The 25,404-nt window shown below is 37.4% G+C and overlaps 4 protein-coding genes across 6 annotated transcripts; 1 reads left to right on the top strand and 3 right to left on the bottom strand.

The window, feature by feature from the left end:
- Positions 1-331: 331 nt before the first annotated feature.
- LOC141427498 (cytoplasmic 60S subunit biogenesis factor ZNF622) lies at positions 332-9,641 on the top strand. Its single transcript, XM_074087010.1, has 6 exons — positions 332-1,028; positions 1,241-1,441; positions 2,109-2,263; positions 2,394-2,534; positions 6,293-6,421; positions 8,303-9,641. The coding sequence occupies exons 1-6, from the start codon at positions 552-554 to the stop codon at positions 8,412-8,414; spliced, it is 1,215 nt and encodes a 404-aa protein (XP_073943111.1). The 5' UTR covers positions 332-551; the 3' UTR covers positions 8,415-9,641.
- Positions 9,642-11,780: 2,139 nt separating this feature from the next.
- Positions 11,781-12,531, bottom strand: LOC141427530 (uncharacterized). Its single transcript, XM_074087065.1, has 2 exons — positions 12,397-12,531; positions 11,781-12,253 (listed from the first exon to the last, which is right to left on the bottom strand). The coding sequence occupies exons 1-2, from the start codon at positions 12,409-12,411 to the stop codon at positions 11,900-11,902; spliced, it is 369 nt and encodes a 122-aa protein (XP_073943166.1). The 5' UTR covers positions 12,412-12,531; the 3' UTR covers positions 11,781-11,899.
- A 192-nt stretch (positions 12,532-12,723) lies between these two features.
- On the bottom strand, positions 12,724-18,677 carry arg (arginase). Of its 3 annotated transcripts, none has more exons than XM_074087040.1 (7): positions 18,588-18,677; positions 17,211-17,369; positions 16,458-16,646; positions 15,588-15,774; positions 13,889-13,999; positions 13,276-13,403; positions 12,724-13,194 (listed from the first exon to the last, which is right to left on the bottom strand). In XM_074087040.1, exons 2-7 carry the CDS (start codon positions 17,353-17,355, stop codon positions 12,947-12,949), a joined length of 1,008 nt encoding a protein of 335 aa, XP_073943141.1. In that variant the 5' UTR covers positions 17,356-17,369; positions 18,588-18,677; the 3' UTR covers positions 12,724-12,946. The 3 variants fall into 3 exon arrangements, with proteins under 3 accessions (XP_073943141.1, XP_073943132.1, XP_073943124.1); XM_074087031.1 differs by lacking the exon at positions 18,588-18,677 and adding an exon at positions 17,691-17,837; XM_074087023.1 differs by lacking the exon at positions 18,588-18,677 and having other exon boundaries at positions 17,211-17,573.
- Positions 18,678-18,685: 8 nt separating this feature from the next.
- LOC141427524 (chymotrypsin-2-like) lies at positions 18,686-19,701 on the bottom strand. The gene has a single exon (XM_074087051.1). The coding sequence runs from the start codon at positions 19,610-19,612 to the stop codon at positions 18,686-18,688; it is 927 nt and encodes a 308-aa protein (XP_073943152.1). The 5' UTR covers positions 19,613-19,701.
- Between the last annotated feature and the right edge of the window lie 5,703 nt (positions 19,702-25,404).

Raw genomic sequence — 25,404 nt, 5'->3', positions numbered from 1 at the left:
AACAAAGATTCTGTCATTTGATTAATATGGTAAACAATGAGTAGTGAAAATGAATTTATAAGAAACAATATTATGGCGGTTGAATATTATAGCACATGAAATTCGGGCAGATGAAATTCGGTCAAGTGAAGGTAGAAATCACTTCACTTTTGGAATAAGTATGGAAAAGTTTCAAAAGCTTTGGGAAAAAACTTTAATTACCTCCCAAAACATGATCTTGTATCCGTCCTTGCTGCCATCACCAGTGTACCTATGCAGAACGCCTTAATCGACAAAGGCTGACTTTAGCTAATTTTAACGAATGTTTTGACAGTGAGCCTAGCGTTTAGATAAATAGAAGTTGGCAACACTGAGTACCATACTATTACCACGTTGACCTTATTATCCAAACTTATCACTCCATAAGATAAGTCTCACCTCATATCATACATAGTTCGAATAATTTTATTCCATTTCGTCATATAAATTGTTGTTTTTAATCTCTGCCTTAAGCAACGTACCCGTACCTGTTCGATCAAAACGTGTTCATTGAGCTGTGATCTGTGATAATCATGCCTGATTCATTTTCGTGTATTACTTGTCAGGTCTTGTTTAAAAGTCCTGAATTGCAAAGGGAACATTATAAATCCGATTGGCACAGGTACAATTTGAAAAGGAAGGTCGCCGCGATCCCCTCCATTACGCTGGAAGAGTTTGAAGCTAGAGTAAGGGAGCATAGAGATCAGGCGCAGGACGAAAATCGCGATGATTCACATTACTGTAAGTGTTGCTCAAAGTTGTTCAACACGACGAATGCTTACAACAATCACCTGAACAGTAAGAAGCACAAGTTGGCGCAAGAAAGAGCCAGCAGTGTGGAAGATGAAGAGCACAGCAGCCCGTCTGATACTGACAGCTTTGTGAAGGTGGAAGCTGCAGCGACCGCGGCAGGCGCACCCAAGCCCGCTGAAGACAGGGTTAAGTTCAGGCTGGTCAACGCCCATGGATCCGGGGATGAAGATGCTGATACAGAATCAGATATAGAAGAGGTAGATTCATCTGATTTAATATCACAGTTTTGTTACACAACACTATGGTTTTATACAATGATTTCTTATAAAATATGAAATAATTCCATGTTAAATTAGATCAGACTAACAGTAGTAACAGTTCATTCAGTTCAATAATGTAAAAGTTTTTTTTTTGTAAAATTTCCTGATTTAATGTATATTCTGGTTTATAGTTTTAAATTGTATTTTAGCTTGACTCAGACGAATGGGATGAATGCCGCATCAAAGGGAGTGACTCCCTGATCAAGCTTCAGGACTGTCTGTTCTGTGGCCACCACAATAAGAATATGGTGAAAAATCTGAAGCACATGTCGCAAGCACACTCATTTTTCATCCCTGATGTGGAGTACTGTGTTGACATTAGGGGATTGTTGCTGTACCTAGGAGAAAAGGTATTAACTATGGTTCGGTTCACATACAGAGACATCAAATTTTCGAGAAAAGTAGCAATGATTCAATGCTCAAAATTTAGAAATTAAATGAATTTAATACATGCTCTGTGTTTGTAGGAAATTGCTGTTGTGTGTAACCTTGGCCAGATTGCATTATTCAATATCTAAATAGACTTGATAAAAAAACCTTTAATATTCTGTTTGATATTACCTAGTTTTTATATATACTAGCTGTAGCCCGCAACTCCATTAATTTAGAATTTGTTTACTGCTATCCCGCGGGAATGATGAAATTTTCTGGGAGAACAACTATCCCATGTCCTTTGCCAAGACTCAAACTATCTGTATACAGAATTGCATCTAAATCAGTTCAGAAGTTAATACATAAAAGGTAACAAACAAACAGACTTACGCTTTCACATTTAAAACATTAGTGCTATTACCTAGTACGTATCTTTAATTGCATGATGGCCCATAGCACTGATGCTTTGTAATGATTTAATTTATGCTCAGTAAAACAGAAGTTAAATGCCCTTGCTAAAAGTTAACTGTGTCTTAGCCTAAATTCAGTTTTCTGAGAACTGACATGTGTTCAGCTCATGTTCATGATGTCTTGCCTGTTTGGAAAAGAGCACCTGTAATGAATTAATAATTAACTTTTTTTCAGATTTCACAGGGTTATATGTGCCTCTGGTGTAATGAGTCTGGCCGCACATTCTATTCTATGGAAGCAGTTCGTGGCCACATGGTTGACAAGGGACACTGCAAAATGCTGCATGAAGGGCTGGCCCTAGCAGAATATGCTGATTACTATGATTATAGGTAAGCTTATACTTATGTCAAATTTGATGTAAGGCATGTAAAATGTTTACCTCATCGTTTGCAATACAGTTACATTACTTTTATTATTTAAAAACATTATTTGTAGTAGTTCATTTAATTTAATTTTCAGTGCATCTTACCCTGACAAGAAAGAAGGTGATGAGGATATGGAGGTGGATGAGGAGGTGGAAGGTCCGGCTACACTGGAAGGGGATGACTTCCAGCTGGTGCTACCGTCGGGCGTCACTGTTGGCCATCGCACACTGATGAGGTAAACCATTTATATTTAATAGCTATCTAAGATTATGCTAACATTGCTGTTTTAATATATTCATCAATGAATAATTACTTTGTAGAAAAAATGATTTTGTCTAGATTTCAACCCCAAAAAGAATAATCTATCTTGGTGATCCTCATTAAAAAAATAATTGAGCTTTGATTAATGCCCAAATTGTTTTCATTAAAAGATCTGCTCTAGTTTGAGACTTTTTACCTGAATGATGCGGAAGCTATGGTTCCTAAGCATTATACTTCAACTCATTGCTGCAAGTATCAGAGTATGGCAGATTCTTTGAAGAACTGCCATTGCCTTTCATTTGTATTTATTGCGTTGTCTGCATAGCTATATTTGTAAAAACGCCACAAAATTGCAGTGGTTATAAAATTCAATAAACAAGACAAGTATGAATATGCAATGCATTTTTTTTGTGATTGATAATAAATTAATAGCCACAGGATTTGAAAAAAAAAACAGTTATGGTAACTATTAGAGCGGAAACTAGTATTGTGTTTTTAATTACATGTTAATGCACTGCAATATGCTTGGAGATTGCGAATTGGTTATTATATAGTAAAGCATTAAATCGTAGTAAGCTTCAATTGCACAACAATTTGCAGCAATTATTTTTTGTGTAATATTGTGCATTGCCTTGGTTTGATTAAGAAATATTGTCAGCACGTTAGAAAATACGGCCTCTGAACCCCTGGTAATTACGGGATAAAAATTAACCTATGTGTTATTCTAGATATTCAGCTATCTGCATACCAAATTTCATACAAATCCGTGCGGTTTTAGCGTGATAGAATAACAAACACGCATGCACACACTCGCATTTATAATATCACTAAGAAGTAGGATTTGCCTATACATTTTTGGCTATATTGTCCATATTACTTTTATCCAATAGAATGTTATCATGTTTACAAAACCACAAGTTTTAGACTTTGAATTTATGTTTTGATATTTTTAAATCACATTCTTGTATAATCGTCAAAAGGCAATTGTGTCAGTATTCTGTTGCATGAACAACTAAGTAGTGTGTCGACTAAGTAATGTGTCGTATATATTTTGAAATAATTGTAATCTGCGCGAACACATGTTATAATAGTCGTCATACAATTGAGTAGTATGTAGCAGCACGTATTTTACCACTCAGTATGAGTCATATTGCTGTTTGCGAATATTTTGAATGAGAACATTTAATTCGCTATTATGTTTATCTATATTAATTTTATAAAGAGGAAAGATTTTATTGTTTACTTGTTTGCATTGAATAGGCTCTGAAACTACTGGACTGATTAAAAAAATTCTTTCACCGTTGGAAAGCTACACTATCTGTGTGACTAGCTATGTTTTATTAAAAAAAATTAGGGATCCGTACTAAAACTTCTATAATGTAATCCAAGGTGTAAAAAAAATAGTCATAAAATATCTTTCATCGCATGCGCTGCGGAAACTATTAAAGATAGAACAAAAAAATGTCTACAATATTAAAGAATATATCAATATCTACAAAAAAATTCGTTGTAGTTATGTTACTATAACTATTTTTTTACATTTTAAAAGTTGATAGAAATGCCGACTAAAATCAGGCTACTTTATTCATATCTTTGAATTAATCCTTATCCAATTAAATCATTTCATATTCAAGACTGTTTTCAATACCTGTAGTCAAAAGATATTACGAATTTAAACATATAAATCTAACCTAAAAATGCATTTACGTCGACGCGCCCCGGCTTCGCGCGGGTTGGGTGTAGTTTTTGGGAAATGGAGCTGAAAAATGTGTGCCCTTGATTAGAGAGCTTTTTAGGGTTCCGTACCCAAAGGGTAAAAACGGGACCCTATTACTGTCACCAGGCTGGATCTTATGAACCGTGATTATCGTATCGCTATAACAATAAATAGTAATAACAGAATAAAATAAATATTTAGGTGGGGCTCCCTACAACAAATGTGTTTTTTTGTGCCGTTTTTTGCTTGATATTAATGACCGCAACAGGTAGACGCTTGAAATATTCATATAATATTTAGTTGTATATTCATTTTAAACATAAACAATTAAATTAAAATAAAATAAATATTTGAGGAGACCTCCCATACAACAAGCGTGAATTTTTTTTGCCGTTTTTTCTAATGTCTAAAGTTGAATAGATAACGGTACGGAACCCTTCGTTCGCGTGTCCGACTCGCACTTGGTCAGTTTTTTGAAAATTTTGCCGTTCTATTCTTAGGGGATCATTAAGTTTGGGTTATTTTTTACTCCTCTGCACTAAAATATTTAAATTGAAGTAGCTACATTTACACCCTGTTTCACCATGCATTGATTACATTTATTTGACGTACCTATAAATGTGATGCTGTCTGTTTGTTTTGTTCGAATAGACGGAGACGGCATCACATTTATCCGTCAATTAAAATTAATCAATGGGTGGTGAAACAACAGCCCCTTAAATTCTTAGTCTTGGTCATGTCCATAGAAAGTACGGTTGAACAAATGGAAATCAGTTTGTTTGACTGTACACTTCATTACCCTCCTAGCTCCTATACCAGTCTGTCATGCTAAAACTGTACATTATATGTTTCTTCAGTGTCTTTGTGTTACTGTTTTGCGAAACTTTATTTTTATAGAGCCGTTTTAGAATTACATTGTCGTAGGGAAATAGCCTTCTTTCATTCCACCATATAGGGCAAAGTCGCGGTGGTAAGCTCATAAAAGTAATAAATAAAATAAATGAGAATAGGGAATATTACTGCAATTTTTTGCCGTCAGAGTGCAGCTTAGCACAAACCGTAAACAGTTTTTTGAATAAGTTAAATGCCCATAGGATTCCATAATATTATATTTTTTCAATTTTTTTTTGGAAATATAGCTCTATCGTTACTATTGATGTAAATATCATGTTATTTTTTATTAATAAATATGTCATGATTTCTGTATGTAGGGTCAGCATCAAACAAAAGTAGCTGCTTACTTTTGTACGTTGTTGTTTTGCAGCAACATAGCCAACATACTTAACCAAATTTGTCAAATTTGTTAAAACGACAAGAGTATTTACTCTAATAAGTTTTTGGTAAAAAAATCATTTTTAATACAAGCTTTTTTCCTGACTGTACTTTTTGTTGACCATACTTTTATTGTCACCCAAACTACATTTGCATGCCAAATGTCAAGTCGATGCCATTAACCGTTGAAGAGTTTTGTCCTGTGGAGACGTTCCTGGCTGGACTACCAGGATGTCACTACCAGATTATAAAAAGTATTTGATCTGAGGTATTGTCACGCAATTTACATAAGTATACCAAATTTCAAGTCAATCCAACCACTGCAAGTGGGTCGAGTTTAACTTGCAAGATTTGATTACAGACAGACAGACGGACAACGGGACAGGTGAAACTAAATAAAAGCTTGTAAAAAGTGATCCGCAACTTTTGATGCTGACTGTACTCTTTGGTCATGATTAGTGAATTCGATCCCGAGATTTTTAGTATGAAGAATCCCGGGATTGGAGTCTGTAGTCATGATCCGTCATGGCCACAAAATAATAAGAGAACTAACGGCGGTTTGCGCTAGTGTCGCCCCCTGCGCAGAGCTTTGCGTAAAGGGGCCTTAAGTAATTGATTATGATTACATTAATCGTAAAACTGAAATATTGTTTACATTATTAAATTGACTCATGTTATTTCCACCATCATTTGAGCGGCATGACCGTAATCTTGTGCTTACTAAGCAATAAGTTTGTTTTCAGATATTACAAACAGAACTTGACGCATAACAGCCAGGCTCTAGTGAAGAAATCTGATCGGAAGCTTCACAGGCTCCTCGGTGTGTACCGCGCGCTCGGATGGGCCCCCAAGGAACAGGCGCTGGCTGCGAAGTGAGTTCTTATCAAAGAGATCGACAAGCAGTAGTAGTAGCTTATTTTCGGTCGGTGTATTTTTTGTTCTACTAGAGTTTACCCGCGGCTTCGCATGCGTTAACTGTTCGATCTGGTAGTTACAATTGAAATTCCGGGAAATTGCGATTCCGCACCGTTTCGTGCGCTTCGTTCGCGTGCGTGCGTGCGTGCGTGTATGTTTGTTACTCCTTCACGCTAAAACGGCAGGACGGATATGAATGAAATTTGTTATGTACATTGCTGGACATCTGGAACAACACATAGGCTACTTTTTATCCCGATATTCCCACGGGATAGGGATAAAATCTTAAAATTTCAACTGCTAGATTTAGTCTTAAAATTTTGAACAGTTCTGTTGTTTTTAACACAACCTCAGACCACGATATGAATTTTGGAAATTCCCTGGGAATTTGAAAAAATCTCGAAATTTCAATTGTACCAGATCGAATAGTTTACGCGTGCGAAGCCGCGGGCGAACTCTAGTGTATCAGACATAAATTATGGTTTTGTTTATACCTACACGTTGACTGCCCACCATACCTACTTCACTAGTGTTGCTCCCACGCTCCCACATACATTAAATTAAGTGATCTCACCGGTGATGCTCACAACATCGCCCTGTTACTCAGGTACGAGTAATAAGCCCCTAAAATAATCTCTCAAAACAAAACCCTGAAAATAGTACATTACTGCAGAGACCAGGAAGTAAGCCATCCTGGACGAAGGTGAGGCCATCAATGATACGTGGCCAGGATGGCAATTACTGGTCGAAGCTTGTAGTGCTTTTCTCAAAAATTATAGGTGATAATGAAATGACGGTGATTGTGATGTGATGATGATGATGTTGAGGATGATGGTAATGATTATTATGATGATGATGATGATGATGGTTGGTAGTGATGAGTTTGATGATACACGATGATGGTTGATGGTGATGACAATGGTGATGATGACGATGGTGATGATAATGATAATGATGATGATGATGATGATGATTTTAGACGACCAGATGGCCTAGTGGTTAGAGAACCTGACCTGACTACGAAGCTTGAGGTCCCGGGTTCGATTCCCGTGTCGAGGCAGATATTTGTATGAAAAATACAATATAATGTTCTCTGGTCTTGGGTGTTTAATATGTATCTATATAATTATATTAATCCGTTGCTTAGTACCCATAACACAAGCTTTGCTAAGTTTACTTTGGGACTAGGTCAGTTGGTGTGAATTGTCCCGTGATATTTATATTTATTTATATTTATGATTGTTAGTGATGGTGATGATGATGATGATTATGATGATGATTTTGACGATGATGCTGATGGTTGTTAGTGATTGATGATGATGATGATGGTCGTTGATGGTGATAATGATGATAATGATGACATGGACCCATTTCAAAATAGGTGCTACTTTGTTAACTACACCCAACACTGCCGCTCGGCCCGCGCGCTGTTTGTGATGGGTTCCAAATTTTTAAAGGAACCCGTTATTCTCCAGGAAGTAGTTTCATACTTACTTCCTGGACAGTTTGAAACCAGCACCTAGTCTCCAGGATGAGTTACTTTCTACGAAGTTTTTGATGACGTAATGGCAACATTTCATACCATTTTTGAGAAGATGAGTTTTTCATCTCACTAGTGATGCTCACGGCCCCACAGAGAAAATTTCATGATCCCATCAGTGATGCTCATTGCAATCAGTGTGTTTAAAAATTTAGATATTATTCAGTATGCCCCACGTACGTTATTACAAGAGCACCTTTTAGTTAAAGACAGCTAGTGAAAGCTTGTATTTGAGTTGTGTACCTACAGTTGAGATTGTCCAAATCATGAGCGTTCAAATATTTTTTTGTTGTTACAGAAAAGCACGCGATATTCATTTTATGAAGCGAGTGCAGGCCAAGTGGCAAATGAAGCTCTCTCTGAGAGCAAACAAGTTCCAGAAGCATTACCGGGCCCAAGTCAACTTCTAAACATTAATCATGCTACCACAAATACTTAGACAACCGTTGAACATGTGTTTAATTCATATTAGTTCATAGAGAATTGTCGTTTTAAGCATGTCTAAGATGTGTTTAAGTTTTTTGTGGTTCATTCATTAGAACGTTGACTACCACTTATGAATTGTTAAATAAATCACTATGTAGAACAGATGCCAGAATACGTACATATATTTATGTATTTTGTTTTGAAATAGATATAAACTCATTCTTACGGATTGATAGTTTCTTGAAAATGTAAAAAGAAAGCTGCCTTTTGTTAAGATGATGAGGTTTAGACCACTGAGAAATTACTAGTCCAAGAGGCATTCTCTTTTAGCCCTGGTAATATCATCCGAAATCCTAGTCGATTAGAAGAAATGCAAGTCAGCACTAGAAGGTGGATGAGCTGTTATGGAGCGCAAAATGGTCTACACGCCCTTTAATTTAATTAAATTAAGTTAATTTTTAGCTCCACAACTGCTTTTTACGGTTCCGTAGCCAAAATGTGAAAACGGAATCCTTATAGTTTTAGACATGTCTGTCTGTCTGTCTGTCCGCGGTTTTGCTCAGAGACTATCAGTGATAGAAAGCTGTAATTTTGCACGGAATTTTTTTGTGTACCTCGTCTATACGTAAAGTGGGGGTGATTTTTTCCCGTCCAACCCTATGGTGTGGAGTATCGTTGGATAAGTCTTTTAAAATCACTGGGGGGTTGTGAAGACAATTTTTCGATTCAGTGACCCCCCCCCCACCCTCCAGTACACAGAAAACTATAATGGTTAAATTTGCTTATTAGTAGTTTAAGAGTAAATAGCAGCCTATGGAATAAAACATACCTGAACTTGGAAGATTCTATACAAAACGCAAAATTCATAGAAAAATATTACTTGATTTTTCCGTAACGACTACGGAACCCTATCTTGGGCGTGTCCAACACGCTCTTGGCCGGTTTTTATTTCTACTGCTGACACAGTAAACAAATCTTTTTTTCTCAATTTTTTTAAAATAATTTATGAATTATGTATGAGCCTTGCTGTGTTATTGTATTTTAGACGAATTTGGAGTAAAATCACCGGTTTTAGAAATAAGCCTTTTTGAATTGCCCTTCGTCACGTGGTAGTGGTAGGGTATGGTATATTAAAAAGCAAGAAACTATTTATTCCAATCGCAATAACTCGACAAGTAATGGTGTGCTTAATAAAATAATAAACATTTTAAGAGTTCATTTTATTTAGCTGCATTATACACATGTAGTAGTTCTCTTTATTTAGGTAGCTTTATCTCCAATTAAATTATGTTTACTTACCCCGAACATTATGGATAACTTTTTTACTTTCATTTGTCGATTTCCCTACCTGCAATAGATTTGGTCGACGTACATAACAGTTAATTCTAGTTCTCTTATGGTGCCTTTTTATCGACAATTTATACTCAAACTCTTTATTACTCATACCTCCATAGCAGCGCGCCTTTCCAAAAACCAATTTGGTTGGTTTTCACGCCTCGTCTCTTGCTTGTCACATATAATACATTCGCTCTGTTTACCCTAGGGCTTTAGATTGAGTTTCTGTCATCTTGAGTGACAATTCAAAGGATTTGTTTTAAATGGGTACTAGATTGACGATTTCGACCGTACGACAGTCAAGGAAACTGAATCACGTACCAGGGTGGAACCTTTTTATAATCTATTTCCCTACGATTTCTTTGGCAAATGTGTTTGATATCAACAAGACATTAGTTTGATATCTGACTGTATTGCGCGTTCTACAGAGCCTTAATTTCGACTTCCGAGCTCGTGCAGCGCGCGAGAACTTTGGCTCTGTTCCGTTAGATGGCGCTGCAAGTATTAGTTGGTGATCATAGCGTTCTATCTAATAGATACATCACAAATATGCGTAGGTTAAAACTAGGATAGAAAATCTGTACATACACACATCTAAAAGCTTTGGGATACTCATTATCCCTAGGCAAATTTGATGTTTTGACTACAAAAAAGATAAAACATGAAAAGCCATGCACAAACCAAGTGTCGTCTACGTATAAAATACGTATTTTACATTACATTACAAAGCAAACGGTGTTTGTTAATGTCTTGATACTTTATTTCGAGCGGCGCCGTTGAAGGGGTGAACCCATTTTATCTATGCCTACGTTGTTCGTTCATAAGATGAAAGTCTTTTGTTTTGCCGTAAAGTGCGGGAGGCGATTCAGTCGGTGCGCGAATGACTCGTTATTTTCATGGAATCCATTACTTATTGTAACCCTGACTTCAAGGTACTGCCTAAAATGTGCGTGTAATCCAAGACCGAGTCTTTCAACCACAGAGGGAGTGACCAAACTTTTTCATTGGTGTATTCCTTTATCCTTTCGATGCTGCATATGGATGATAGTATGAATACCTTCGGCAGAGGAGCGGTTCAGAATACCGTATAAAAGATTAAAAGCATATTGTACGTTAAACACTTGTTTTTTTAGTGAGGGTAAAGCCAAGCTTCGTTTGCAATGGCGTTCGTAGGAATACCAGCATTTCTCGCGGATATAAAACAGTCATCTATTTTGCACGTAATTTAGGTGGTATACATACAGTCGAGTGTAATAATATGAACTTATCCAACGTTTTAAAAATATGTAGGTACCCTACCCTTTTTCTCATTATTGAATTAATTTTGCTTTTTAATAGTAGGGAAGCGTAAGGCCTCTAGTGTCTTAGAGAAATTAATTTCATTTGACTTATTAAATGTAGCCTTAAACTTAACGGAAGTAAAAAAAGCACTGTAGTATTTTTGCACTTGATTGTACCTGCCAACATTTAAAGTAATATTTGCATTATATTCTCCCCTAAAAAGGGTTTATGATCGTGCGAAAACTTTGGGAAGTAGCTACTCGTAAAGAATAAAGTCGGGGATAGTGCAAATCACAAAAAACTAACATTGAATAGTTCCACGTATCTGACTTAGTAATAATAATATTTTGGGACAAATAATAACACGTATAGTGATGAATGTGATGATACGCGGTATTTAGGTATGGTAGATAGGCACTATTTGCCCTATTCCCAAAGACAACAGGTTTTTGTTCAATGGCAATTTGGTTAATTTCCTAATTGAAAGGAAAAGTTCTCTATAATAAGGCCATTCAACCACCACGTTTTTGCTCCAGGAAACAAGCAGTCGCGTTGAGCACAAGATGATTATAGAAAATGTTTTCCCCGTTTATTGGAAAATCCGGAATATTAGGTCCTTATTACCACTACGAACGTACCACTACGTTTATTATGTAGTTCACTGGGTTCAATGTTGGGAAATTTTGTTGCTAGGAAATCTTATAAAACAGTTTTGTTATGAAGCAAAGCTCATAGATTTTGTAATTTGCCTTTATTTTAATTAATTTGGTAAAAACATAATCCTCCTTCGGGCTGTCGGGTAATAAAGGCAAATTAGGAAGAGACATAGAGGACGAAAAGTAAAATAGGTCAATCAAGCGTCAGTTTTTGGAGCGTCGACTTTCTTCGCCTTCAGAAACTTGTACTGAATTTCTCCATCATTAGCTACGCCATCCACCGAGGTCGGCACTTGTTCGCCGTGGCCGTCAATAGTCCACGGTATCTTCACCGGAGTTCGATCTATCTTAAGACTTATTTTAAACAAAGGTAACGCACTCATTTTGCCTTTAAAATATCTCGATATTGATTTTGATAAGCCTTCGTTGATGACGTATTTGGAATCAATGTCTGGTATCCTATCGATGTATTTTTGAAGTATGTTGTTAATTTCTCCTTCAGTTTCATTTTGTGCTTCTAAGGCATTCGAGTAGAGCACTAGAGAAAGAATCTGTAACATAGTGTGATTTTAGGTTGTTTGTGTACCACATAGTATTCATATTTATGCTCTTAACAGAAATAATAAATAGTAGGTTAGTAACACATTTATGCTACTTATTAACTTACTATTTCGATAACTGGCTATAGGCTTACCAAAATCGTAATCATGTTGACTCCATCTCCACACTAATACTCCGAGGGTAGGTGTGCACACTATTCACCTGTTTGTTTACGTAATATAATTGGAAAGCGATAAGTCGCTACAGTACCTATTCAATCAAGGAAATTCCATTACCCACTGCTACTTGGTCCGTTACGCTAATTTACGAATTGATGGAGAACGCTGCAAGGGAAGGGGTTGAGTACTTCGTTTCGTAATCAAGTAATCATTAATAACACCTTTATTGTACTGGTTACAAATTAATAAGCGTCGATTCAAGGAAAAAAATACTTGTAGGTATTCTCGAAATCCAAGTACAATTTTCAAATAGAACGGAGATTTTATTAAATTTCTTATTACGACGGTTGGACGCTTGGTTAGGCAACAAATAAAATTGACAGCCTCTGCAATGTGGTCAGAATCGGAAATGAATACCTAAACTTCTCAAGGAGAAAATTACGTCACCGAATGGGGGCGTTCATTGATTCGGCAAGTTTCTGATTTCCTCCATAATTATAAAGGCGGGTCGTGTCACGTGGCATGTTATTTGCCGGGGTTGCCGTGATGGGTTTGCAGAGGCATATCGCGTAAGCCGCGCGGCGCGGTGCCTCGTCTTGAGGATCCTAGGGCCGCTCGTAAGATACAGATTCCAGCTTCGATGGTGCGATTCCTATCTGATTCGTTGCCAAGTGCCGGGTTGATCTCCACGAGGTCCACGGCGCGAAGGCGGCCTGTTGCGTGGATGATTTCCATCAAGGTGATGCCTTCGCGAAGACTCAGACCGCCTCGCACTGTCAACGGATTAACAATCCAATGTAACTTAAGATAAATTAAAAAACAAAACTTAGAATGTAATGTTTGAGAAGTTTTACCCGGGGTCCCGGTGCTTGGTGCCTCGAGTGCGTCGAGGGCGTCGATGTCGAAGCTAACGTGGATAGGTTTGCTCCCGCTCGGGTCGAGCCGCTGCAACACGTGGTTTATTGAGTTGACTATGCCGTGTCTGCAACAAAACATCATTTACCTAGGTTTAATCATATAAACACGCCATCTTCTACAAAACAATTCTGGAAGGAAAGATCGAGGGGAAGAGAGGAAGAGGTCGACCTAGGCGCAGCTTAGCTACATCGATCAGATAAGGGAGAAAGTCGGCGTCACGTCGTATCAAGAGGTCAAGAGGATGGCTAAAAGGAGGGATGTGTGGAAGATACTCCACCGACAATATTATAACTCTTAAGTTAAAGAAGAGGAGAGAGAATAATATAAAGCTGAAAGTTTGTTTGAATTAATTCTAGAGGAAGATTAATCATTAAACAAAAACGAAAATCGTGTGGCGTAAAGGATATGCTTCTAATTATTTAAATTTAATAGGTATTAAATTCAAATGTTTTAAAACTGATCGCGACAGGCAACAGCAGTGATGTGTTGGTGATGAATACCTATCTACGTTAGGTATACTTGAATTATTTTTTAATATTATCAACTCACTGGTCAATGTCTTCCATTGCAAACGTGGGGACGTTGTATTTTTCTATAGCTAATCTCTCGTATGTGTCGACCGAGCGCAGGCCAATGTAGCCCAGATTCTTTATTGAAAACCTGAAATATAAAATGAATAATCAATCATAGATAATTAAAAAACCGGCCAAGTGCCGCGCGTTCGCGCACGAAGGGTTCCGTACCATTATCTATACATTAGACATTACCAAAAAAACGGCAAAAAAGAACAAGTTTGTTGTTTGACAGACAAACAGACAGTCAGCTGAGTCTCAGTAATAGGTAACTTTCGCCATTATGTACAAGGTTATATAGCTCAGGTGGGAAATCGGACGGTTCCGAAACCAGAGAACCCCGGTACGAGACCAGTTCGATTGTTTTTTCCGTTATTTTTTTCAAGTTCCTTTTTTTGCGAGAAAAACTTATTATAGCCCTTTATCAACGCATCTAATTCGTATCTAAGTATATTTTCTAAAAAAACACGAAAAAAACACAAAAATCAACAGACGGGCTCCTCCTGACATCTATTGGCGAGTAGTTATACTACATTTTTTGAATTGGGAGCAACTAACTGCTTTACCGACACAGCAACACTAAGCACTAAGTTTGAGGGTAGACCAAGAAAATCAACTTTATGTATGTACTAGCTTTTGTCCGCGATTTTGTCTGCGTATATTTCGATATTTACCTACACAATACTCCATAGAACAGTCAAACCATTGGAGTCCTGTCCTGACCCACTGTAGAACGTTCTCGCAGTAAGTGTCATAATAAATTCCCTTGTCAAGCAATGCGATATCACTATGACTTTTTCTACGAAAACGTTTCACAGTGGATCACGATTCAGTTGGTTCGACTGTACCTAATAAGATTTTCTCATACAAAGCCCCATTCACATTTATCTGTCGTGTTGTATTGTGACGCATCAGAACGGTACCGGTTTCATACATTTTAAATTATGGTTGCGTTCACATTTATCTGATGCAGTGTGTGTGTTGTGACGGCTTGTGTTGTGTCGCATCACAAGCTATAGAGAGAAAGAGACAGAGCATCACAACACGACAGAGATACAGTCAAAGATATCGACACGGCCAAAGTTACAAAAATATGTATACGCGACTTTATGCACTTAACGTTAAGGCCGTGTATACATATTTTTGCAACTTTGGCCGTGTCGATATATTTGCCCTTGACTGTACAACGGGGAAATGCTACTAGGTACTACTAATGCACTTTTGAGCCGGGTACGACGCGGAATGGCGGTTTTTAGCTTGTTAGGTCTTAGTTTGTACTTTGTGTTAAAGGTTTCAGTAGTTTTTTTTATGTTTAATTTAATTTTATCAGAATCTCAAAAAACGGCTCCAACGATATCGATGACATTTGGTATGTGGGGGAATGTTTGGTATTAGGTATTCAGGGATGACAAATCGATCTAGCATAATCTTATCTCTGGGAAAACACTTATTGACGAGTTTTAGCCCGAGCAAAGCTCGGTCGCCCTGGTACTATATTTTTAAAAATGTGTGTTGTATGTTTCGAGTGCTGTACGTAGGGGTACCTATTTATGTTATTAATATAGATTCTCTTTCGGTTTTGTTTAAAAGCCAAAAGTGGCTGGAAAATAAATAAATTTAACAATAGCTACCTAGTTTTTTTATGCATCTCGCAGGAATTAAAATAAAAGTCTTACTTAGGAACCTGCCAATCCATCGTAGGCAAGTACGGCCAGTAGTCAGAGAGCTCCTTCACTAGGAGAGCAACTGGCATGCCGTGCACGGAGCCCGAGCCCGAGGTTTTGTTGGTGTTCAGGTCAGCGTGGGCGTCCACCCATATCAGGATCATGTCTTCATTAACATTATAGTGACCGTCGACCGTGCCTGGAACAATCCAATCCATCTATTCAACATAATGTTTCAAACGTCCCCGTGAGGGGGGCCAACACTAGCATTTACCGCAGACAAAGGCAGCATCAATATCCCCTTTGCTCTCGTTTAATGGTTTAGATGTGCTAAGTCTATCGTCGCAGAGGCTGGTTTCATAATAGTATTTTGCCTACTTTGCCAGAAAAAATAAATGTTCTAATAACATTTTACCTACTTTAATTTATTTAACTAGCTTTTGCCCGCAACTTTGTTCGCGTAGGTAGTATAATTAATTACCGATTATATTCGTACATTCTTAATAAATTATTTAGTTTATACCATTAACCAACAAAATAATAATCCCAAGACCTAACTCTAATATAAAAACCCATTATATGGCCAAAGCTACTATGAAACAAAAAAACTTCCTTTTATTTCCTAGTCCGGGGGAATTTCATAAATTGCTTCTTTTTATCTCTATGACTAAAGGAATATGTTTGCCCCTAGTCTAAACATCCTCTTATTTCCTGTGTCCCATGAAACTTATCAGTTTTTTAAATACAATTTCTTTATTTTTATTACTTAACAGGAACTGAAAATAAAACAGAAGTACACCTACTCATTAAATAAATGAAAAATGGATAATGTTCAATGAGTCAAATTAAGGTGTTTCTTTGTAAAGCAACATTTGGACTTACCAACTCCTATAGAATGATCGCCGCCTATGGTTACGGCTAACCTGTCATCTTTGAGCACTTCTGTCACCTTTTCCGACAGCCTCCTGTTGCAAGCCGAGACAAGAGCCAGATCAGACATGTTCTCCACGTTGGCACGTCCGTCGCATGTTTGGGTGTCGACGTCGCCATAGTCCTTTATATCTAAGCCGTCTGTTCGATAAAAAAATCTTAAATAAAGTGTTATATAGTATCTTTGTATTTTAAGTTAGTATTTGTATAAGCATTCTGTATTGGGCTCTTGTAGATAACTTGCAATTTTTTATCTTAAGAAAATGCATAGTTTCCGCAGCTAGCGACAATAAGCAATTTCTACGCATATCATTAAAATATAGTTTAAAATAATACCGTGAATCAACCGGTTTCATTGGTAAACTATCCGTGGTTAACTACCTATATCAATTGCAAAAATTATATATAAAAGAAATATTTCCTCCACGACTTATTTTTCTTATAACAATTAGACATTCGGCTACGCATAAGATGGCAATTTATTTACAGACTAACCCGAGGATCGCTTAGTTAAATATTTGCTTCACCATACTATGCCGTAAGTTCGCTAACTGTGGGAAGTCATACGATATAATGCTCAAAAACTTGGCAGCTTTTCGCGATCGAACTTTCAAGTCTCGTAACTCAAAGTTTGAATGGCAGTGGGAACCATCTATTACAGTTTGCGTTTGCACGTTTCACTGCAAGGAACATGAGGGATCTTACCAATCTCCTTAAGTTGGTTGAGGAGTCCAGCGAACCTCATTGCTGCGGGAGCGACGCTCACGCCATACTTCTTTTGTCCCTTCTCGAATGGCACACCGATAATACCCACTTTCTTTAAAGGTTTCCATGGTTTGGACTGACTCATATTCCGCACGAACACTTTAAAAAAATTCATTTTGACTTAAAAATAACTATTTGCTACATAACTTAGGACTGTCGACACAAGCGATACCATTGATGGTACAAGATAGATAAGTGATGCGGGAATAGCATAACGCGGACCCGTTATCTTATTTCTTTAAAGAGGTCAAAGGCTAAGGATACTCGCTTAGTATTTTTAAGTCTCGTGAATTATGCAATGATATGTAAATTTTAGTAAGTCGATAGCAATTACAATTAGACAGTCAGTAGATTGGTATATCTGTTTAGAACAATTTTATGAAGATTGCCAGAATAATATATGTAGGTAATGTGCTTTACCAAAGTAAATGACTGCGCTAGAGAGACTCTTGAGGTTTGACTTTCGCCCAGGTATTAACTGACGGACGTGCAGTCTTGGTTCTGAGAACTACATTACTTTTGTTTTACTTATTTGACCGCAAACAATGGAATCATAAAATTTAATTAGTTTATCAGGGCTTCCCAAACTGTGCGTCGGGACGCCCCAGAGTCGCGGCACTATCTAGAGGCGTCGCAAAGCTGTACAATTGAGTCGACTGCATACGTAACTGAGAGCTATAAGCAGGTATTTTTAAACCCAGACTCAAAAAGTGGGGTGTTATAAGTTTGACCGCTCTGTGTCTTTCTGTCTGTCCGTGGCACCATAGCTCTGAAACGGGTGAACCGATTTGGATGCGGTTTTTTATTTGAAAGCAGATTTTCTAGCGATGGTTCTTACATATGTTTCATCGAAATCAGTTCTGCCGTTTTGGAGATATTAAACTTTGAAATGACAATATCAAGGGTTTTTCAACATTTTTAAGTCAGGTAGGTAGGGTTAGGTTATCTGTAGAGAGTCACTCTATAAAAAGATTGAGAGTCCCTGAATTAATCAGTATAGAAATAACGAGCACATAGGTAAGTATTAATACTTTGTTACAGCCAGCTGGGTATTTAGACAAAAGGGCTGTGGCACACTATGTGATCATTCAAATATAGGTACGGTTCAGACGATGGCAGTTCCGACAGCTAAAAATCATCACGTCAAGCGACTGCTGCGTCGCGAATATTTATTGATACGTAAACGGTATTAAGCAAGTGGGTACAATTATAACAACAACATGTCATGACATATGGCGTAGCCAAGCTTCAGTAATTCTAATTACCCGGTGGCGGCCCGTGGTGAATAATCAGTAAATCAGTGCCTAAAGTGCTTACCTTAACCACGAATGTTAATTTCCGTCCAATTATCGGCTAACCAGCCACATCGCAATAGTACATTATTAATTAATTGTAAGCAAATCAATCAATAGCTGCTAATTATTTATTTTACACAGATTATCATCTGTGTTTATTAAAATAGTAATAACAAGCAATATAAGGATATATTTAATTAATACTTCTTTGTGCGTGTCACTGCTATTTATCAGAGCATGTAACTTAAGATTTGTAACGGTCTGACTTTTATCAATCCATGAGAGGTACGGTCCGATGACAGTGAAAATGTTATACTTAACGTCACCCTTTGGTTCGATCATAGAACCGCTAGGGGTCGCCGCTATTGCTACAACTTTTTTGTCGAGTAACACAGGCGCTCCTTCGCCAAATTCTTTTTCGTACGTCCCGAGAATGTCAACTGAATCTTCCAATCCACATACACAGTAGTACCATTTTGGATTCGAACATGGGGTTTGATTGTAAGCCTGTCGCTGCAAAACTATTGTACCAGTATAGAGTTCACCATAGCCGACCACTGTCATCCGCGTATCTCTCAATTCTGTGGCATAGTGATTAGCTATTTCGGCTGGTGTCATGAAATGCATAAGGACAGGCCTTACTGCAAATACGAGGGCTATGTTACTATGCACCCGGGTAATGTTCGGTTCGGTTTGCTTCACATCGAATGTGTATTCGTTATGCAGAACAGTGGCGGCTACTTCAATCAAATTACGCATTGCCCCCTCGCCTCCAATTATCACTGCCGTAGCTACTGCAATGAAGTGTGGCGGCGGATCTACGCAGTGGCCTGACGTGAGAACCGTCCGCTTGTTTATGGTTATACCGGTGCATACGTATTGCTGATTAGCGTTGAGCAGGGCCACTATGTATGGGTGTTCTTCTGCCAGCGATTCTATTACCTTCCAGTTGTTAGGGAACAATGTGCTGAGCTGGTCTCCGACTGTTATGCTCCCGATGGACACAAGGAATATAGTTCTCATAATATTTTGCCATGTAAAAATCATAGCAGTTTAAAACATTTGACTAAATTTGTAAATACTGATCTTACTACAGTAAACATATTAGAAAATAAAAACACCATGTGACAATGTGACATCAGTCACATAGTCACCTTATTATTTTTGACAATAAGGATAAGAATAGAGTTACCAGCGCCTTCATTATTTTTAGCAGTGTTCTCGTTAATGAGCAACCGCAAAGGTTTTCATCATGTGCGGTTTTCTTTTGCAAATCAACATCGCCGGTTGATCGCCGGTAAAAATGTGGTCGTAAATCCCCGTCAGCATTTACAAGAAATCGCGAAAATTGGAATAAGAATCAGGTAAACGAAGACAATCGTTTGTATCTGGGCGAGATCAAAGTGGTCTCTGAGGGTTTCGGCCAATTCGTGCAAAAATAGCCTTATCGTTGTAGACTATATATTTATATAGGCAGTGCCAAGTAAGTGCCAAGCTAGTACTTAACATACGAAGGAGATTTTAAGACGGCGATGAAGAATATCTTTGTCTACTAGTAACGTGTTTAACTAACTATACCTAGTGCCATCCACGAAGAAGCGTGATTTTATCAAAATTAGACATTATAACGACATTCTAATAAGAACCACGGCACGCGTCATCGTGAATGACTCTACCTATATTTATTTACTACTTAAAATGTTAGTGCTTTTTCGTTTAGACAAATTCTAAATGACTAAAATGCGTCAAGAAACGGTTCTCCTGTTCAAGAAATGCGGGTGTCAAAGTAATCGAATGTAAAGTAAGTAAGATTCTGAGGGTTAATTTAAAAATACCAAGGGTGTATCGAAAGTGGAACTCCGGGCGCAGTGCTTGGCGCGGCAGTATGCTCTATCATCTCGATCTCCGCACTAAGGTTTAATGTCTGTATCGCAATCACTCACCATTTTCGCCAATAACTAGATATCATCAGCCAAACCAGTGGACTATTAATTTTTAAACAAGTTCCTATCAAATGAATATGTCGCTAAAGTCGAACTTTCAAGTTGACAGACACGTAGCATTATTGTTTTTTGACATGCAAACGATTATCAACTCTAGGATGGTAGACCACGCATTTGACTGATGGTTCTTTCTTCCCTCAAACACCTGCTATGAAATCACTGACAGTTAATTTGGACCACATTCTTGTGCCCAGTTTCACAAAGAAATTAAGTACCTACTTTAATAAATAGGACGTAAACGCGCTTACGTGGCCGTGAAAGTGAAGTGAAAAGTGTGAATACGAATGTAAACGAGTGTTCTTTCAAGGGTCCCCGAACAAAAATGCTTAAGTTAGGGAACTCGGTGAGAGGGGTTGCGATCCGTCTTAGATGTATCGGAATTCAATACTTATAACGTAATAGTAATATGATTCCAACGGCCTCGATGATAAACTACAGGCAGCCAATCTACATGACATTATACATGTACTCATTATATAGGTAAGTACCACCGCAGCTTGTCTCTTGTAAGTCTTGTACCATCAGCCAAATAAGTGGTCTATCAATTTTTAGACAAGTTCCTATCAAATGAATATGTCGCTAAAGTCGAACTTTCAAGTTGACAGACACGTCTATTGGCATTATTGTTTTATGACATGCAAACGATTATCAACTTTAGGGTGGTGGACCACATATTTGGCTGATAGTACATCTTTGCAGTGCAGTAAAATTAAATAAATAGATAAATCTAGGTAGTCTATACAAATTGAAACTTTTGTCATCCATGTACCATCCGCCAAATAAGTGGTCTATCAATTTTTAAACCAGTTCCTAACAAATGAATATGTCGCTAAAGTCGAACTTTTAAGTTGATAGACACGTCTATTTGGCATTATTGTTTTATGACATGCAAACGATTATCAACTTTAGGGTGGTATACCACATATTTGGCTGATGGTTGAGTTAATTTTGGCTCTGGTGGCATTTAGTACCAGTAAGTGTAGTTTGATAAAAAAAAAAATTAACAAAAAAGTAAAACCGACTACAAAAAAAAAAAAAATAACAAAAAATGGAACCGACTACAAAACCCTTGAAAATATTTTTCTAGGTAAGTAGGTACGTACTAGCTCGAAGTCGGTGCCTCAGCACGAGCCAGCAGGAGTGGGACAATTCACAATAGTCGTCTACCTCACCTACATACTATGGGTTTCAATCCCTCCTGCTGGGTCGTGCTGAGTCACCGACTTCGAGCTAGTACGTACCTACCTACTTACCTAGAAAAATATTTTCAAGGGTTTTGTAGTCGGTTCCATTTTTTGTTATTTTTTTTATTTTTTTGTAGTCGGTTTTACTTTTTTGTTAATTTTTTTTATTATTTATCACTTTTTAGTGATTTGTAGCCAAAGAACATCTCACAACGATTCCATTAAGCTCAAACACGACTTAGTTACGTTGTTTTATAACAGAGTTCCGTTGCCTACCTTCTGGCTTCAGCATCAGATCAGTTCGAAAGAATCATTAACTTAAAGCTTCTTCTTAGTCGCTTATCTAGGTAAGTATATTAATCATGATAATTTAAATTTAACCCGTGAAATACTTGTTATTGATAGTAGTAGTTCCGTTGGTCAAATCTGGTCTTCATCATCAGTTCCACTTCACCAAATTATGATTTGCGAGAGCAAATGCACGAGTTACTGCTAAATATATCCAAATTACCATAGGTGTCCCTACAATATTTGAAGAGTTCCCTCGATTTCCTTAAGATCCGATCATCAGATCCTAATTTGCTGCTTATGGGACCTAATTGAAAGCATTCCTAGTCGAACTCAAAAATTTTTTTTCAAATCGGTTCATAAATGACGGAGTTCTGAGGTAACAAACATTAAAAAAAAAAAAATACATCCGAATTGATAACCTCCTCCTTTTTTGAAGTCGGTTAAAAACCGTGTAGCATTTAAGTAAAAACGGCAGTCCCCGCGATTTTCTTGTGATGTTTGCGATAGATGATGAATTATGCAAATCATTTATCGCAAAATTACTCAGTATGGCTAAATTTCCCAATATACTTAAATTGTCACCAAATATGAATAAACTACTTTTTCGATGTTATTTTTATACAGCTAAAAAAGCTAAAGTTAGGCAACACTTTCCTGTTGTGTTTTTACACCAAAGAAACGACTTTGTGTACGAACGAATGGGTGTTAAATATAACACCCATTCACCCACCCATTATATTATTATATAATATAATATAATAATATTATATTATATGAAAAAATATGAAGTCAAAAAGTACCTTTTACTTTCTTACTTGAAATGAAGGAGAGTTTTATAAAATATTTTAAGGAAATTTTAAGTATTCAAAGGGTCTCTTTGAATTAAGAAAACACTTAGCGGGCTTTAAAGAGGAGGAAAGAAAATTTCTGCTAATTATTTCTGTCTGGCTGCTTCCGTCCATTAGATTATTTTATTAAATTGTTTATATTTTAACAGCTGCAAAAGTTCCTCACTTTCAAATCTAATTGACATGACTTATTGCAGCGGTTTGTCTTTGTATTCGTTTACCTCGCTTTTTTCTGATTCAAGTTACCTATTCCTGTGCGATCGTGGGTTTATTTTATAAAAAAATACTCTGTTAAAATTACAACCACTTATTGCTTTTTAATTATAGAGCTACCCATAGGGCAGACGGCGTAGGCTTTGTAATATTTAGGGTCCAGTCCTTTGTGAATCGATACCAAAGTCAAATAATTGAAAATTGGACGCCTAGCGTGCCAAGCCCGTTGAACACAACACGTCACTAAATTCCGCGGCGAGCCACACGGCACCACTCAAATTAAAATGTTCAAATGGATACTACCTAGCTACCCATCAGAAATCATTGTCATTTTATTTCATTCGACATCCTCATGAAAGCGATGCCGCCACTGGTTTTTATTATTGGAAGAACCATTCGACAGTTTTTAAGTTAAATGGCAAAATTTCAATCCATTAAAATGTAGTAGTAGGAGTATTAAGTACAACACACAAAATTTTATCCGGGCGGTAAAAGTAGGTATTTTGTGTCCATTTTCTTCTTTTTTACATTAACTAGGTGCAAAGAAATTGGTAAATACTGTGTTTTTTTAACCTAAGTTATGTACGCTTTTAAAATAAAGACGGTAACATTGACTTGATAGGTGCTTTATATACGAGTATAGGTACACCACACTAATAGCTGAGAACTAAAAAACATTAAAAGTTGCTTGGTCGGTGAAAAGTAAGCAACAGCTTTAGTTTAACGACACGCTTACAAGACTTTGAAACTTTATTTGATGTTAAAAATTTACGCAGATCCCTAGAGGTAACATAGCATGTGCAGGCACTGAGGAAAATAACGTCGCATTATATTTTACGGATCCTTGTAAAGTTACGATCCTGTTGTCTGAACTTAATAAAACACTAAAATAAGTAGGTACACCTGCTATCAAAACAAATGGTTTTGGGTCAACTAATGGACGAGGAGAAGTCTTTTATAATAAAATTCGCATTGTGCCCTAAATCAGACATGTAAGGAAGGACAGACACTCAATTCCGTCCCCCGGGTGGGCCAGCCGGGGTTTGCGTACCTTTTATTCGGCCTCTGCCGGTCCCAGGAGCCCAGCTTTCATTTCACTGATTCTTCAGATTATAATAACTTTCATGGGCGCTTTGTTATGGTTCCGTGTACGGATTTATAGTACGCAAATACATATTAGGGCCCCGTGGAGCGTAATGTCCCTTTCTTACAATGTGTAGTAATTAGAAATGCTTGGCAACGGAGGTTGGATACGAGTGGTTGTTAACCGTCTAATGAATGATTAACTTGTACCTCTTTGGTACTAAAGAGTGTTATATCAAGTAGGTACTTATGTTTCAATTATAATGAAACTATTGTTCTCTCGGTAATGGAAGCGTGGGCAGGCGCCAACAGGGTGGAAGACTGGTGAAGGTTGCGGACCACCGCTGGGGGTGGACAGTTGGTCGGCTTCAGGCGCTAATAGCCTCTTTGTCCAGCGTACACCTTTCTGATAATAATAAAAAAATTATACGATGTTACATGTGTACCTACCTAACTTGCCACAGCAAATTTTAAAAACTTCGAACAAGCTTACAAAGAAAAATCAATTTAGAGATCGCTTATAGTCAAGATACAAAAACCTAACTTGATGAAAAGAGAGTGTTTTACAGTTCTATATTTGGACGGTATTATCAATATTTACCGCACAGAGCGTTGGCAACTTTGAGCGTTCCGTGCACGTAACATTTTGTATGATTTGCATGTAGGCCTTGTGGGATTTGTGTACATTTGAATATGGGGACCGTTTCATTCGCCCAGTGAGCGGCTGGATCAAGGCATCGACGCCTAATTTAATTGGTGCGCTATTCTTTTATATCGACTCAGTTAGGTTAGGTTACGTAATGTGAAACCAACTACTTAGAATCGTAGAATATGTTAGTGTGGAGTGGAGTGTTAGTTCTAGAGAGATTTTGTTAATACTTGAAATACTCATACCTATGAGTTTTTAAGTAAAAAAAAATAACCGACTACAAAAAACCTTGAAAATATTTTTCTACCAGTCTGAAGTCGGTGCCTCAGCACGAGCCAGAAGGAGTGGACCTGTAGTCGTCTACCGCACCGACTTCAGACTGGTAGAAAATTATTATGAGGGTTTTTTTGTAGTAGATTCAATTTTTTATTATATTTTTTTTTCACGCTTAGTATATATAATCTAAGATACAATAGTTTAATGTCAACTGTTCGTCACCATTTACGAAAGATTGCTTTTTCCTATGCAGAGACGTTCATTATTGAGGAGATGCATTACGAGGAGCATA

The sequence above is a fragment of the Choristoneura fumiferana genome, chromosome Z, assembly GCF_025370935.1.
Source record: "Choristoneura fumiferana chromosome Z, NRCan_CFum_1, whole genome shotgun sequence".
Classification (NCBI taxonomy): domain Eukaryota; kingdom Metazoa; phylum Arthropoda; class Insecta; order Lepidoptera; family Tortricidae; genus Choristoneura; species Choristoneura fumiferana.
Note: the sequence above shows the minus strand (reverse complement) of the source record. Positions and strands in the feature narration are given on the sequence as shown.